The sequence below is a fragment of the Monodelphis domestica genome, chromosome 7, assembly GCF_027887165.1.
Source record: "Monodelphis domestica isolate mMonDom1 chromosome 7, mMonDom1.pri, whole genome shotgun sequence".
NCBI classification, from domain to species: Eukaryota; Metazoa; Chordata; class Mammalia; order Didelphimorphia; family Didelphidae; genus Monodelphis; species Monodelphis domestica.
In genome coordinates, this window is record NC_077233.1 from 179,737,239 (window position 1) to 179,753,928 (window position 16,690).

At 39.3% G+C, this 16,690-nt stretch overlaps 1 protein-coding gene across 2 annotated transcripts in view; it reads left to right on the plus strand.

Moving 5' to 3' along the window:
* The window catches only part of ABAT (4-aminobutyrate aminotransferase), a 125,567-nt gene that overhangs the window by 91,159 nt on the left and 17,718 nt on the right, over nucleotides 1-16,690 (plus strand). For both annotated transcript variants that reach the window (XM_007498673.3, XM_007498674.3), the window contains exons 6-11: nucleotides 2,774-2,823; nucleotides 9,242-9,322; nucleotides 12,039-12,131; nucleotides 13,576-13,638; nucleotides 14,715-14,778; nucleotides 15,068-15,216. In XM_007498673.3, coding sequence (XP_007498735.1) covers nucleotides 2,774-2,823; nucleotides 9,242-9,322; nucleotides 12,039-12,131; nucleotides 13,576-13,638; nucleotides 14,715-14,778; nucleotides 15,068-15,216 — 500 coding nt within the window. The remainder of the gene's footprint in view (nucleotides 1-2,773; nucleotides 2,824-9,241; nucleotides 9,323-12,038; nucleotides 12,132-13,575; nucleotides 13,639-14,714; nucleotides 14,779-15,067; nucleotides 15,217-16,690) is intronic.

Consider the following 16,690-nt stretch of genomic DNA (forward strand, 5'->3'; position numbering starts at 1 on the left):
ACTCTCTATGGCCACAAAGTCACCCTCCCCTCCCCCACCCTCCTCGAGTTGTTATTAAAAAGGCAGAGGGACTCAAGGTTAGCTGCCCCCCTCCCCCTCTCCACCATGCCTGATAACATTTTTTTCACATCCCCCACCCCTCTGCCCAGCAGCCAATGGGAGTGCTTCCTCCCTCTCCTGTGTGGGGTAAGGAGGTGAGGCAGGGTACACTCAGCACTGGTGGGTAGAAGGGCATAGCACAAGATCTCTGGAGGGGTTGAGCATAGCACTTGGTCTGGGGGTGGGGGGGGTGGGGACAGAGACAGGCACTCTGTCTCCAAAATGTTCACCATCACTGGGCTAAACCAACCAAAACATTGGCCATTCTACACCTTTAATCTCCCATCTTTGCAAAAAAAAAAAGGGGGGGGGGTTGGGGAGGGTCAGGGATGAACTTTTATTTATTATCTCCCCCATTAAACTGTAAGCTCCCTGAAGGAAGAGACTGACTTTTGCCTTTTTATATCTCTAGCACTTAGCACAGAGTCTGGCACATAGTAGACACTTAATAAACGTTTATTGACTGATTGACAATTCTTCTCCACCCCCAAACTTTGTCTTTGCAATTACATATCTATCATTCAGTTTCTGCCCTTTTTGTTGCTTCCATTTATATCATGGTAGTTGTAATTTTTTTCCTGGTTCTCTTTACTTTCTCATTAATTCAAAAAAGTCTTTCTATGAAACTTATGTTCTGTATGTCACAGAACTGGGCACATAGCCAGTTCTCAACAAATAACTATTAATTTGATTTTGGAAAGGTGAGACTGCTCATGGGAAAGGGAACATTATTATAATGCGGTTACATTTATTTTTTGTAGCTATCTGGATTTTCTCCCAGAACTGGGCACCTAATAATAATAGGCAATACTCAGACAGGGTTGATAGGTGGCTCAGTGGATAGAGTGCCAGGCCTGAAGTCAGTAATCCCCTTCTCCCCCAGCCTCAGGCACTTTCTAGTTGTGTGACCTTGGACAAATTACTTAACTCTGTTTGCCTTGGTTTCTTTCCTCTGTCAAAAAATCTGTCAAATGAGCAGGAGAAGGAAATGGCAAACCACTCTACTATCTATGCTAAGAAATCTCCAAATGGGGTAACTGAAAATGATCAACAAAAACAAAAGCAACTTAGATAGAGTGTTCCAAGAATCTTGATGCAATTTTTTAGCTACTAAGGTTTGCAGATAGATTTTCCTATGTTACCTCATTTGAGTCTTCCACCCCAAAAAAGCCCCTCCAAGGTAGGTGCTATTCCCTTCATTTTTACAAATAAGGAAATGGAGGCATAGAGAAGTGAATTAGCTTACCCAGAGTCACATACTTTCTGAAGCAGAATTCAAGCCTAGGTTTTTCCAACCTATATTCCAGTGTCCTATCCTCTGTGTCACCTAGCTGCCACATAGTAGGCAAGCTCAGTAAATGCCAATTGAATTAAATCAGATTCCTAATTACTAAACAAGAATGTAGCAGTTTTTGTTTTTTTTTTTAACCCTTATCTTCTGTCTTAGAAGTATCTATTCGAAGGAAGTAAAGCAGCAAGGGTTAGGCAATTAGAGTTAAGTGACTTACCCAGGCTCATAAATATAGGAAATGTCTGAAGCCACATTTGAACCCAGGACCTCCAAGCTCCAGGCCTGGAGCTACCAATATCCACCTACTTGCCTCGGTACTTAATAATCATGCACTTTGGATTCAGTAATTATTTCTTAGCTATTATGCTCCATCTTGGTCCACATGACAAATGGGGTCATAAGTATAGGACAATTGCTTTAAAAGATTCTTAATTTCATTGGTGCTAGTTACTTCCTCTATCAATAATGGGTCAGGAGAACCCTTTTGTACCTTAGTCAATGGTTTCATGAGTTGCCATGGCCAAAAGATCTATCCATTGGTAACTTGCCTTCTAATGTTGGGCCCCTATGAATTTAAGGCTGCAGCTATACAATCTGGCTCCTACCCTAAACATTTCCAGGCTGACACGACTGCCAGAACTGGCCCTCCACTAGCATGGGCTCTGAGAACCCCAGGGTCATTTCTTCACCGCAGTGAATCATCATTAAAGAACGTTAGTGGGACAACAGTGCCTGAAAGAATACTGGATTTGGATTTGAAACAATCTGGGTCCCAGTCTTGTCTCTTCCACTCACTAGCAAGATACTTTTGGCCAATTTGCTAATACTCTCTGATCCTCCACTTTCTAATCTGTAAAATTATTATAATCATAGTCAGGATGAGGCAGGTAGGTGGTAAAGAGTGGTGGATAAAGGGCAGGACTTAAAAGTCAGAAAACTTGAAGTTAAAATCCTGTCTCAGACCCTTAACTAGCTACATGATACTGGAAAAATCACTTAACCTCTATCAGCCTCCTTCAGTGAGGCAACTAGATGGCACAATGGAGATAGAGCAGTGGACCTAAAGTCAAGAAAACCTGAACTCAAATCCAGCCCCAGACACTTATTAGCTATGTGCTACTGGAAAAGTCACTTAACTTCTGTTTGCCTCAGTTTCCTCAATTATAAAATGAGGAGTAGGTGGCTAATTAAATGGCCTCCGAGATCCATTCCAACTCTAGCTCTATAGATTCTATGATATCATGTTTGCTTTTATGAAAAGACTCATAGTATTCATTCAGAGAGCCAGAGGCCAAACTAAGGCAGGTGTGATCCAAAAGAAGCAGGTTAGGAAAGTTCATGATGCACTTCTGGATTCTAATAACATCCTCTTCTCCCTCTCAGGTTACAGCCACCCTGCTTTGGTAAAGCTTGTCCAGCAGCCCCAAAATGTGGTAAGTCACTTTGCTTATAGGAAGAGAGGAAAAAAAAAAAGATTGTATTTTTCTGGATTAGGCATGACTATGTAGAGAATTTTTTTGTGCCCAAAAGCTCCTTCTGAGCAAGCAAGGTTTTAAATGTGAATGAATCAGATTGCACATGGATCTATTTCCTAGTCTTCTTCTTTATGAATTAGGAATGCTCGGGTTGGAATTCTTTTGGCAGCTGGGTGGGTGGTTTTTAGACTGTTTTTTTGCCAGTTGCAGCTTAATAAGCTCAGCTCTGTTTTGTTCCTTTAAGAAGGAACCAAAGTCTTCAAGAAGGTTGCTAATGAGACCTATTTTGGGCAGTGCTGCAATGAGTTTATTTACTTTTGAAAAGCAATTTTTGTTTCTAAACTTTGTACAGATCCCAGATGCTATAGCAGTTGGTGCCAAATGAATGTGTCAACAAACATTTTCAATACACTTTGTGATGTCAACTGCCTGTAGGGATGGCACTATACTGAGCAGGGCTTGACTGCAGGCTTTCTGAAGGAAACAGGTCTGATTTCCCAATCTGAGGCATTCTGGATGCTGTTATGGTATCCGCCTTGTCCTGCTCTACTCTGTAGATAGACCCGAGATCTGTTGTGATGTGAGGATATTTCGAGAGAGGACTTTCTTCACAGCAACTCTAAGTATAAGAATTTGCTAATAACCATAAAGATAATAGCAATAATAATGGTAATATCAACCAGCGGGTTCATAGAGACCTTGACTTGAAGTTAGTAAGTCCAGAGCTGAAATTCTAACACTTACTAGCCTTGTAACCCTGAGCAATCAGAATGCCAAGTCATCTCCAAAGTTAGCTATAAATTCAATCTATTCCAATCATCATACATTTCCCACTTTCCTCTAAAATCAGAACTAAGTAGGATTAGCTCATTTGTTTTGGTTCTCTGTTTTGTTTTGGGTGGGTGGGGGGGGGAGTTTGCAGAGTGGGGTGATTGGGAGAGCTTGTTAGTCTATAGGGAATGCCCAGTAAGAAAACTCTTCTACCAAAGTAGTTCAGAAATTGTTCTGCAAGTTTAGAGTCTTAGGGAGTTGCCCAGGGCAGAGGTATAAAACTCACAGCTGGCCTTTCAAAAACCTCAAATTAAAATTTTCCTATTGCAACTAGAACCAGATTAAGATGAAATTAGGAAATGTGTAACACTAATACAATACAACATAGATAATGTTAATTTGTGGTTTTCTAAATCTGTATGTAGCCAGTGGAGGTCCTCTTCTATTTGAGTTTGAGGATTTTTAGGGGTTAAATAATTTATCCAGGGTCACAAAGCAATGTATATCCTATGTGGGATTTGCTGATTTTGAATCCACTTATCTAGTCATTTCACCACATTAGCTCTCATTTAGTTTTATAGTACAATAAACATATACAGAGACATTGTATGAAGAGCATGAGGCTAGGTGCTGGTGAGACACAGGAGAATATAATCTCATAATGGACATATAAACCCAGCTAAACACATACCAGTGAAATAAGTTAGAAAGAATGCTGAAGAAAAGATTTTTACAAAGAAAGAAAGGTGACTCAGGAAATTAAACCTAGTCTCTAATCTTGGCAAAAGAAAGAAATGGACTTTGGAGGTAGGAGAGTTAACTTTGGAGAGTTAACTTTTGCGTGTTAAATACAACCTTTTAGGCCTAGAAAAAGTGAGTGTAACAAAATTGAGTGAAAGGGACAGATGAGCTAATGTGGTTTACTGAGTAAACTAAAAATCACCGAAAGAGATCTTTAATATGATGAGATGGAATTTCTTCCAATTATTCAGCCACCTCACTGGGGCAATTTCACTGGCCCAGCTGGCTTAGTTTTTATGCTGTATGGTTTGAGACACACCTGCAGAAATATTGGTGATTCTGTTGAGGAGATCTTTCCCATTGGAGGAGTGTTGCATATTCCCTTGACATGACTCTTGGTGGGGAGAAATATATCTTTATATATGATTTAGAGGACTTTTTTCTGACTTTCTGGATCTCAGAGGACCTAGAGTATAGTGATCACCTAGGAAAATTCCTTCATTTTTCACAGATAAGTTAACTAAGGTTAAGAGGCTAAATGTTCCCCAAAGTCATGTAGAGAAGAAGGAAAAGAGTTTGGATTTTTTTTTTAATCTTTACCTTCTGTCTGAGAAGTATTGATTCTAAGGCAGAAGAAGGGTAAGAACTAGGCAAATGAAGTAAAGTGATTTGTCCAGGCTCACATAGCTAGGAAATGCCTGAGGTCAAATTTGAACTCAGGTCCTTCTAATTCCAGGTCTTATTCTATATCCATTAGGTTCCCCAAAAGCTACAATTTAAACCAAGGTCTTCCTTTTCCAAATCCAATGCTCATTGTACTTTATCAAGATATCCATTCCTGGGTGGTATTATGGAGATTAACTAGTTATAGGTAATCAAGTTGATGAAATAGTACTTCTCCTGTAGAAGGACTGACTTATAGAAACTCCTTCAAGTCAGGAAGCCCCAAAAGTCTTGTCATTTTTCAAAGACTAGAAAAAAGTTTGAGTGGTGGCTGAGGAGATACCCTTTGTTCACCGTTACCTCCTAGGATTTAAGGTCATGACCTCTGGATTGTAGATTCCTTTTAACTATTACACATTATAATAAGGAGCCCTCTTCATTTTACAAATAAGGAAACAAAGGCCAATGATCTAATCATTTACTAGAAATATCACAAAATAACATATTCTTTGAGTCAACAATACTATTGCTCAACATTCCACAATGTAATAATGAAAATGGATTTGACAAATATATAAGAATTTTTAAAAATTATTGTTGTTATCGCCATTTATAAAAAATAATTAACTTCTTAAGTCAAAATGACTGTTAGCAGCTTTTATTTACAGCAAGGTAGAGATATTAAAGTGGGAAATATAGGAAAGAGATAGAAAAAATTGCTTAGCTACAAATACCCTAAGTCCTAATCTTAGTGCCTTCAGACTGCAAATGAAAATCTGAAAGCAAATCTTACCAGAATCCATGGTCCTAATCAGGAAGCCAAAATCCAAAGAACCAGGAGACACTGAAAAACTGTCAAAAACCTTCAGTGCACATGTTGCCAATACCACCAAGAGTCTTCGCCAGAGCTCACACTGAAGAGAATGTCCCACCAAAGGGCCAACTGAAGAGCCAAGAAAGTTTTTCTCTCCCCCCTTGGGCAAACTGAGTGGTTGTGATTGGTTCCTGTGAAGTGGGAGAGAAGAGGGAGGCAGTGCTTGTGGCCTTTGGGGGTTTGAACTTATTTTTTCTAGTGAGTGGCTTGTGAACTCTCTTACTTAGTGACTTACTAAGTATTAAGTAGGGTTACTTTTAGTTCTTGATTAATTAACTCAAAATAGACAAAAGGAAATTTAAAAAGCCTTTTACAATAAGAAATTCAAAGACATAGGGAAAGATTTCCTATATATAAAAATTGTCATAGCAAAACCTTGTACCAGTAAAAACAACAATAAACAAACTCTTGAAAGCATGAGTAGTATGAGAGGAAACATCATATGGTAATATTGGAATTAGCCAACCTGAGTTCAGATCCCAGCTATATCATTGAGATGGCCTTGAACAACTCACTTGACCTCACTGGATTTCTCTAAATCAGAAGACTGAACTAGATGATCTCTAAGATCCCTTCTAACTCAAGATCTATGATTCTATGATATTATAATCCTATGTGGACTGTTCAGGCATCCCCTAAGGGTACAAACTGTATACAAGAAGACCATGGCAGATACTGAGAGTAGACACTGGGTCTAGCTTTGTTCATTTGGCCTTCTGTGTTAGTGAATGTCTCATTCTGAATACTTTAAGAGCATCAGAAGAACCCCAGGAATCTATTATTTATTTCAGGCTATGCTAGATAACCTCAAAGTCCTCTATTTCTTGTTGCTGTCCATGCACTCAAAGGAAGATATATTCATGTCTTTTAAGAAAGAAAACAGAGTCCAAGTTGGGAGCTGACTGTGCATTTTGCGTTTATATTATCAGCCACTCCCCTTCTGTGCAACTCCTCCCTGTGGTAAGGAACAAATGTAATTATGAACCTTATGGTACATTGGGCTAGACAAACTCCATTTTTTAGGGTCAAGCACTTTGATTACTTAGCACTCCATCATACTGAGAGAAGTGCTCTTTCAAGATTATTGAGAACCCAGGTTCTCTGACTTCAGAGCCAATGCTTTTTCTGCTATATCATGCTGCCTCTATAGTGGGCAAATGATTTCCTTTTAAGGATTGTTTGTAGGCAGATGGAAAGGAGCCAAAAGAACAAGATAAGGGACAAAGAAATACCACATTATCCCATGCAAATTTTTTTTTAATTCCATGCCAGTGATTAATGGCACTCTGAAAAAGAATGCTTTGATGATAGCTAATTTACATGTCATCGGAACCAAAGAATACCAAGTTTATGTTCATTATGGAAAATGCCCTTCTCTTAGTTCCATGGTGAATCCTTGTTCTGGTCATTTCATTTTGCCAAGTCTAAGTTTGTTTGTTTTTTAATGAAGTCCCCAATTGCCCCTAAATGAGGAAATATAAAGTTACTGTGCTCAAGCAGCTCCATCTAAAAGATGAACCAAAAGAGAATACTACCAAGATCCTAATGCTAGGGAGACTAATGAGAACCCAAAAGACCCCAGGAAGAAAAGAAAGGGGGTGGGGAAGTCCTAGCATGCTTAGCTGAAGACCTTCCAAGATAAATCTCCCACTGCAGGAGTAATAGCCAGGGAATTCAAACCCTAGGAAAACCATGTTCAAAATGCAAAGGAAAGGGATCCAGTGAAGCATGAAGCTGTGTAGAGCTGGCCTCAGGACTGCTGTGTGAGTGATAACACCATATATTGGAAATGGGTTTCTCTGACAAGAAGGAGCTGAAGTGCTCAAGAGTCTGGTTGGGGAAGCTCTTCCATAGAACACAAAGTAACAGATAATAGCAATAATTTCCTGACTCACTGCATCATTATCTCTCATCCTCATTCTCTAAGCTTACAGCAGGCTCAGAACTAAGAGAAGGAAGGAGGGAAGGTAATGCTAAGGACCTTTGCATCAGAATAGGAAAAAAATATGTTCATAAACACATATTGTGGATGCCCAGCTTTGAAATATTTTGATTCCATTTAGTGCTCTTGGATGATATGGACCTTCAGTAAATATTCAACCAAAAGTAAATTGTGCCCAGGAGACTGTTCTAATGGCAGAATTTATGCTTAAGGAAGGACATCCTTCCTAACAAAAAACACATACCTGAAATTAAAATTTTAAACTATATTTTTCATCCTGCTTTTGAATTGAATTTCAACAGTTCTAAAGTTCCCAGTGTGTTTGTATTGTGATACAGAACAACTCTGAATGATAACTTCTATCTGTACCCATGAAGATGGAATGTTTTTACCCATAGTTTGGGAAAAACTATGGGTGTTAGAACTGTGGGAAGGAACTTCCTCCTTTCAGGAAATGATGCTGTATCAGCAAAGCAGGTGGCTGCCTGTGTACTATAATTTGAGGGGCAGGAAGAGCTATCAGGTCCAAAAATATCTTCCCCCAAATCTGCCAAGGTGCTGTTAAAAACTCTGCTTTAGGCTTAGACATCATATTTCCAGGGAATCCCTGACTTTTGTTTATCCAGGCAAGGTAACATTAACTCACAAGCACCCATCGTCACATTAGCACAGATAATGGGGCCAGGAGACAGATATATAATAACTCACATTTATGTAGTTTTGTAGCATAGGGAACAGGAGAGATTCCCTGTATGAGCCACCCAAGGAAGTTTGCCTATTCCCATGGCCATTGACTAGCAGGACAGCTGACAGCAGCTAGAATCACAGTGGATCTGCATGTTTGGCATTCCTTATTCCTTATATAATTTGTCCTGGAAAAGAAAGGCCCTCCCATGTATCTTAATACACTGTGAAAGCAGGTGTCTTCAATGGACTGTGTTGGCAAATGGTTTCAAATAGCTTTGGAACTGGTGTTAAAACAGTGGGAAGTCACTTGCTCCAAATCGCTTGTTCAGTTTCTAAACCTTTGTTGATTACTTCCTGAAGCCAGGATTGGTCCAAGGCAAAATTATGAAGGAGGGGAAGAGAAGATCTTCAGATTTTTCCTCGGTCTCTTTTTTGAGGACTCCCTCTCTCCTCACAGCCTGCCTGACCTCAAACCCCTCAATCTGTTTAGACCCTAAATTATGAGTGTTGCTTCTTTTTTCTCCATCAAAATGCAGGCAACGTATCATACAGAGACCTAGATTTGGAGTCAAAGGAAATGAATCTGAGTCCTGGCTTTCTCACTCACTGTGTGACTTTGGGCAAGTCACAGTGCCTTGGAAACTCATTCTCCTAATTATCGAGTCAAATTTGAAGAAGTTATTGTTTCTGTTTTTCAGGGCACATTCATCAACAGACCTGCCCTTGGAGTATTTCCTCCAGATAATTTTCCTGAAAAGCTAAAAGAGTCCTTGCTTTCGGTAAGTTCAACATGAACAATTTGTCAAATAACAACATCATTCTTGACCTCTTTTATATTCCAGCTGCTCTCCTTGTAGATGAGGGAAGTCATACATTGAGTTCAAGATTTGCAAACTACAAATAAAGATGACCTATGGGCCAATTTTATGTGACACAAGAGATGGTTGCCAGCAGTGAGATACTAACTTAAAATACCTGCAGCCCCTTCTTTCTGACATTTGAAAGTCCGTATTCCACATCTCCAGTTTGTCAAAGTCCAGCTCTTAATCAGGCACACCCAAGAAAATAGAAAAAAGATTCAAAAAGTGTTGGGAAGGATACAACTGTTGCTGATCTTCTGACAGCCTTTTGATAAACTCTATGCCTAACAGAACCTCAGGCAAGTTATAGCATAACTAAGGGCATAATACTTTTCTAGTGGCCCACACCACACAAGGGAATATGGACACACAGGTAAAATTTAACTCAGGAAACAGACTTCCCAAATCTTCAGTACTCTTTCCTTTAAGATTTCTTACCTGACTATCTTGTTCTTTCTCTATAAAGGCATTTAGCTCCAAAACCACAGAATAAAGGCCAGTTAGGAAATAATCACTGAAAATTCTGGGTCTCCCTGTTTTCACATCCCATCTACAGGGATCTACAGCCTTGGAATACGAGAAAGGCTGACGGCTTTCCCGTTCTCACAAGTCAGTTGCCTTACCTCTATCTCTCTCTGACTGTGTCAACACTCAGTGGCTATAAGAGTTGGGCCCAACAACCACTTTTCTACAAATATTATTGCCCAGTCCTCAGCACTGCTCCATCAGAAAAGAAAGGGTCAAGAATATATTTGTGGGAATAGGTAGGTGGCTCATTGGATTGAAAGCCAGGCCTAGTGACAGGAGCTCCTGGGTTTAAATTTGACCTGAGACACTTCCTAAGAGTGTGACTCTGGGCAAGACACTTAACCTCCATTGTCAAATCCTGACTGCTCTTCTGCCTTAGAAACCAATACACAGTATTGATTCTAAGATGGAAGGTAAGAATTTTTTTTAAGAATATATTTGCATTTCAATTTAGTAAACAATTCATTAGCACCAACTATGTTCAAAGCACTTTCATACATGTTCTGGAGCTACAAAAACAAAAATGAGGTAGTGACTAATTTTAAGGAGCTTACATTCTATGGGGCTATATACCATTTACATAAATAAGGAAGTAAAAGATTATCTAATACCTATAGGAATTGGGAAAGGCTTCACAGAATAAGTGACCCTTAAGCTGCAGCTTGAAAGAAAATAAGGAATCCAAGCTAGAGACTGAGTCCATTTCAGACCTGGAGAACAGCTTGTAAAAGTGTATGCAGACAGGAGATGGAAACAGCTAGCTGTCCAGTTTGACTATATTATAAAGCATATGAAGCTTTAAATGTCAGGCCAATGAATTTGGTTTTATTTTAAAAGCAATAGAAAGCCACTAAAGATTTGTGAACAGGGAAGTCACATGATCAGACTTATATCTTAGGAACATCATTTTGCATGCTGTGTAGGACTGGAAGTTGATATTCCAATAAAAGTGATAAGGATCTAAACTAATGTGGTAGTTGCATAATTGAATTGAAGGAGATTGACTCATCTGGCATGTTGAGAGATATGATTGCTTTTGCACTTGATTGGATTTAGGGATGAAGGAATGAGAAGAGTCTAGAATGACTCCAAAGTTGTAAATCTAGGTTACTGGAAGGATGGTGGTGCCCTCAGTACAAATAATGACATTGGGAAATAAATTGGAAAAGATTAACTGCACCTAGATTTTGATTCCAGCCCAAGGAATTTTTATTTTGTCCTAGAGGCAATACAGAACCATTGAACCTTCTAGAGCTGAAGAATGAAATTAATGTGTGTTTTAGGAATACAAATTTGGCAGCTATGTGGAGTATGGAATTGAGAAGGGTAATAAATTAGGAGGCCACTGAAATGGACCTAGCTAGATGTGATGAGGCGTCTGAATCAGAATTTTAGCTTTCTGAGTGGAAAAAAGATGATATATATGAGAGATATGGGAGGAATAGGATTGATAAATCTTAGCAACTGAGTAAACATTTGGGGGGAGGGATGAGTAATTAAGGATAACTCCAGGGTTATAAACTTGGATGACAGGAAATATGGCGATGCACTTAAGAGAAACAGGGAGTTGGAAGGAAGGGTAGGTATAAGGAAAAAGACAGAATTCTATTTTGGATGTCCAAAATAGATGTTTGAGATTCTTAAGGGAGAATGCTTAAGTGGAGCTGTCCAACAGTTACAGTGAGACTAGAGCTCAGGACTTATAGATGGAGTTATCTGCAGAAAGACAGTAATTGAACTTTTTTTGGACCTGATTAGATCACCAAAGGAGAAAGGGTAGAAAGACAAAAGAAGGACTAAGAAAAGAACTCTGAGAAAAGAGCTTGCTACAATGAGGAATGAGACACAGATCATGATCCAGGAAAGGAACTAAGAAAGAACAACCAGATAGGTAGGAATAGAAGCACAAGAGAGCAGTATCATAAAAGCCAAGGGAAGAGAGTATCCAGGAGGAGGGAAGGGTCAACTGTTAGAGAAAGTTACAGAAAGATCCAAAAGGATAAAGACTAAAAAAGATCATTGAAGTTAAGATTGCTAGTAACCTTGGACAGCTAACACCGGTATTCATAACTGTGTTTCACAGCTTGGTTTTTCTGCCCTTTTTTAGGTGGCACCAAAAGGCCTCTCCCAGATTGTCACAATGTCCTGTGGATCCTGCTCTAATGAAAATGCCTTCAAAACTATATTCATGTGGTACAGGGTAAGTTTCTCTCACACTCACAAACATCTCAAATGTTTCCTCATCTTTAAAATGAGAGAGTTGGATTAAATTCCCTTTCCAGCTCTAAAATTCTATTTACACTATGATCTGAGGAGCAAGAATAGAAAACAAGCATATATATACATGTGGTATATTTCCAAAGTAATAACTAAAATTGAACCAGAAATAAGCCAAAGCAAAAGAAAGAAGAACTTCAGATGGATTAACTGTGGGAGATTTCCTAAGGATAATTTTAAAGCCCTAGTATTTGAATTCATGAGTAAAATGCTAGTCCCCTTCAAAAAATGCAAAAAGAGGTCTCAATGAGCCATTTCATGGAGAACAAGAAAAGAGAGCAAACAGATTAGGACCACTGGATCATAGAACTCAAGCTAAAAGGAATCTCAGAAGTCATCTAATCCAACCTCTCTCTTTTTGCAAATAAGGGGATTGAGACATAAATATGGAAAAAAATAAGACTGCTGAGGAAGTTTGGGGCTACCTGGAAAATGTGTGGCAGAGGACTTTGAATGCTAAGACAATAAAACCCACTAAACTATGACTTAGAGGACAAATTCATTGTCTTTTAGTTGGCTAGCTTATATATTAACTAATACAAGTCTAAGGAGTCTCCACATTAACCTCACATAAAAGATAAGGAACTTTATTACCAACTAAACAACCTGTATTAGCCAGAGAAACTTGAAGTGTTAAGACTTTTCCAAAGAGGAGATAGATAAATAGACCAGAAAACTGTCTTTTCACATTTTCCAGAATGTGAGATTCTGACCCCGATTGTTCTGACCCATTTCTCCAGGGACCATAGTTTGTTTTGGTTTTTTTTTTCCTTCTTCCATCTCCTTTCTATCTCTTATTGATTACTCAAGCTGGTTGGAATTTCCTTTTTATGCTATAGCTGAGAAAAGTGATGATAAGTAAAGGACCATAGTTTTTCTTTCTCCTTTCTCTGAAGGGTCATACAAAATGATAACAACAACTACAATAATAATAACTAACATTTATATAGGACCTAATACATGCTAGGCACTGTTCTAAGCACTTTATAAAATCCCATTCAATACTTACAACAACTTTGGGAGGGGTAGATGTTATTATTATCCTCATTTTGCAGATGAGGACATTGAAGGGAAAAATTGGTAAATGACTTGCTAAGGATCATACAACTAGCATGCATCTAAAGCCAGATTTGAACCCAAGTTTTCCTGACATCATGCCCAGCACTCTATCCAATCCACCACCTCACTTCATGATCTCCATATATGCCCCCTTATAGCACAGGACTTTTATTTCCAGCCTCAAACATTGAAGTGCACTGAAAACACTTTGCAGACTATATTGGGCCAGCCCCATGGTGTCCTTTTGTTCTTTCCTGATGAATAAAAAGCTTTTGGTTGGGGGTGGGGTTGTTTTTGCTTTGTTTCAGAACAAGGAGAGGGGCCACACTGCTGCCACAAAGGAGGAGCTAGATACATGTATGATTAACCAGGTAATTGGAGTTGCACTTATCCTTTCAACTCTAGTCTTGAAAGTATTATTGACACTCAGTGGTAGTCTGACCCCAGCCCATATACATCCGTGTACTCTCCAGTCTGAACATAAAGATGATGAATTTCCGTGTCTGGTCCTTTTCCATCTCCCTACACATAATCCATTTACACTAGCCAAAGTTTCTTGGTCTCTTGCCATTGAGCACCTATATGGAGATTTCTCTGGGAAGCTTCAGGAATTTAATTGTTCTAAGAACATAGTCAGAAGTTGATCACCTCCTGACATTAATGACCAGCCTGAAAATTCCTTCACTAATATGGAGAGGCAGAACTAGGAACAGTTGGCTCAAGAAAGTGCCTTTTGCTCTGTGACTATAGTTCAGTCTGTGCACTTGAAAACAATGCAGACCCTCAGGGTCCCAGGATTCCATCTCAAGTCCCAGGTAATATCTCCAGCTTGAAATAGCTAGAATAGAGTCTGTATCCCAGACTGTTTTAAACTGTGGTGTGGGACTTGGAAACATCACAGACAATAGCTGCTGCATTTTACCTAGAAATGAGACATGCTATCTCTGGATCCATCCTGCTTCCTGAAGAGCAATTGATGCCTTCCCTAGGGAGAGCACCGAGAAGTGTCTGAAACCCAGTTGCTGAAGGGTCTGACTCTCCTTCTATCAAGCACAGCTCTTCTAAAGGATTTTGATATCTCCCTCCAGTTGTTTTGGATTGTCTTTCACTTTGAATTGTCCTAGAGGGATAGTCATCTCAACTGCAGCTATGAACCACCCACCTCAGTTTCCCTACATAGTAGCATATTCCTCAATGTGACTGTCACTTGGTGTTTTTGGAGTCTAAGCATAAAATAGCCTACTGAACTTTGATATGAATGATTTATCTTATTTATCCATCCAATTGACTTGGAAAGCCAGATTAATCTGAAGTTGGTGGTGCAGAGATAAAGGTAGGAAGGCTGTTGCTATGTTTCTTAAGTTCTAAGAGGCTGATATTTGGTTAACTCCAGAGAATAATGTATCCTGGCCCTCATGAGAGTATACTGACTATTTCATGTTTCTAGTATCCAGGTTGCCCGGACTACAGTATCCTCTCTTTCATGGGTGCATTTCATGGGAGAACAATGGGTAAGAATGCCACCATTACTTGTTTCCAAGTTGGTATTTCTTGATTTGGCAAAAAATTTCCAGAATTTAATGTTCTAAGAAAATTAATCTGCACATAGGATACTGGGGAAGAAACAGAAGTTATCCTAAAGAGGGGTATTGCTATAAGCCTTCTCCAGTCTGTTGATGACTCTTGGGGGATTAAAAGAGTTGGGCAAGAACCTTTGATCTTGTTTTCAAATGCTGTTCCTCTCACTCCCCACACAGTAAAATTCTAATTCTTGGGTTTGGGGGGGTTTTTTGGATTTAGGTTGCCTAGCGACCACTCACTCCAAAGCCATTCACAAGCTAGACATCCCTTCCTTTGACTGGCCCATTGCTCCATTTCCCCGGCTAAAGTATCCTCTGGAAGAGTTTGTGAAAGAGAATCAACAAGAAGAGGCCCGATGTTTGGAAGAGGTAACAATATCCCCAAAGCACATGTACTGGCCTTCTTAATCTTACTCCATTCCTCACTCTGGGCCTTGGAAACATTTGATTGGTAAGGTCAGGGTGAGGAAGCATGCAAACAAAGGGTCTGTCTGAGGAACTGAACAGCTGCCATCATTAAAGGAATTGGTCAGAACTGGGCCCTGTTTCAGTAACATGAAATTTGGTTCTTGTTTTTGAAATGCCAGAAAAAGCTAAGATCATAGAATCAAAAAATCTTATATCTGAACGGGACCTAGAAATCATCTCATTCAACCCCTCTATCTCCCAAATAAGATGTGGAAATTGAGGCTTAACAGAGGCCAGGTGACCTGTCCAATGTTATACATCTTTTTCTTCTTCCATCTACCCTCAGCTTTTTGTAAAACCCTTTTGAGCCTCCATTGCTCTCCAGACTTCTATTAAACCTCTAAAAATAATAATTCTCTATGTTATACTTATTGTGTGTATTGTTCTCATTTCTTCACTGTACAACTTCATACAAGTCTTCCCATGTTTTCAGATTTCTTCATTTTTCTTACAATGAAAGATGTTCCATTATATTCACACACAACAATTTGTTCATCTGTTCAATCATTTTTCCTTACAATTTTTTACTAAGAAGTACTACTATGAATATTGTATTTTTCTTTGGGGAATATGCTCAGGCAGCCAGGCAATAAGCAGTTATTAAGCACTTACTTTGTGCTAGGCACTGTACTAAGTATTGGAAACACAAGTACAAAATAATTATTTTCTAATTGGGGACGATAACATATAAAAGGGAGCTGAAGGATGGGGTGAGGGGAGAAAAGGGCCTGCCCAGGTACATAGTGGCAAAATTTAGCGTAAGTCAGAAGCACATCCAGGAAGGGAATGAAGTCTGACAAGCCTAGGCCATCTAAAATGGAGGCCTTAGAACCAAAGGACCAGTGAAAAATAGGACCAGAATGGTAGAGTGGTGATCCAGGATGAAAAGATCCCAGATACTAAGGGACATTCCAGGGTAGGAAGGCAGCTAAGACATGGTGGTAAAGTCTAAAGAAGTTAGGAAATAAAGAGAAGCCTAGTTCAGAAACTGTTCACTTATCCAAATTGTTTTCTAGAATTGGTTAAACCAATAATCATCCTCACTGACAGCATACTAGCTTCTCGTAGTCACTCCACTGTTGACTAATTTTGACATCATCTATGCCAATTTAATGGCAATAAAGTTGAAAAGAGTTGAAGAAGCTTTTAATTCTTTGACATTGAATAAAGGAATTGTTTATCAATCAAGTATGAAGGCCTTAGTCAATACTACAGGATTGCAGTTCCCTGGGTTAGAGGAGGGAGGAGTTAAGAAGAGACCACCAATCATTCAGAAAGCATGAACATGGCAAGAGTTATATGGCACAAAAAGGTAGCCTTCTAAGGGTTCCCTGAAATAGCTCCTTAGGCCACTAATAGCCATCAGGTGCCTCCT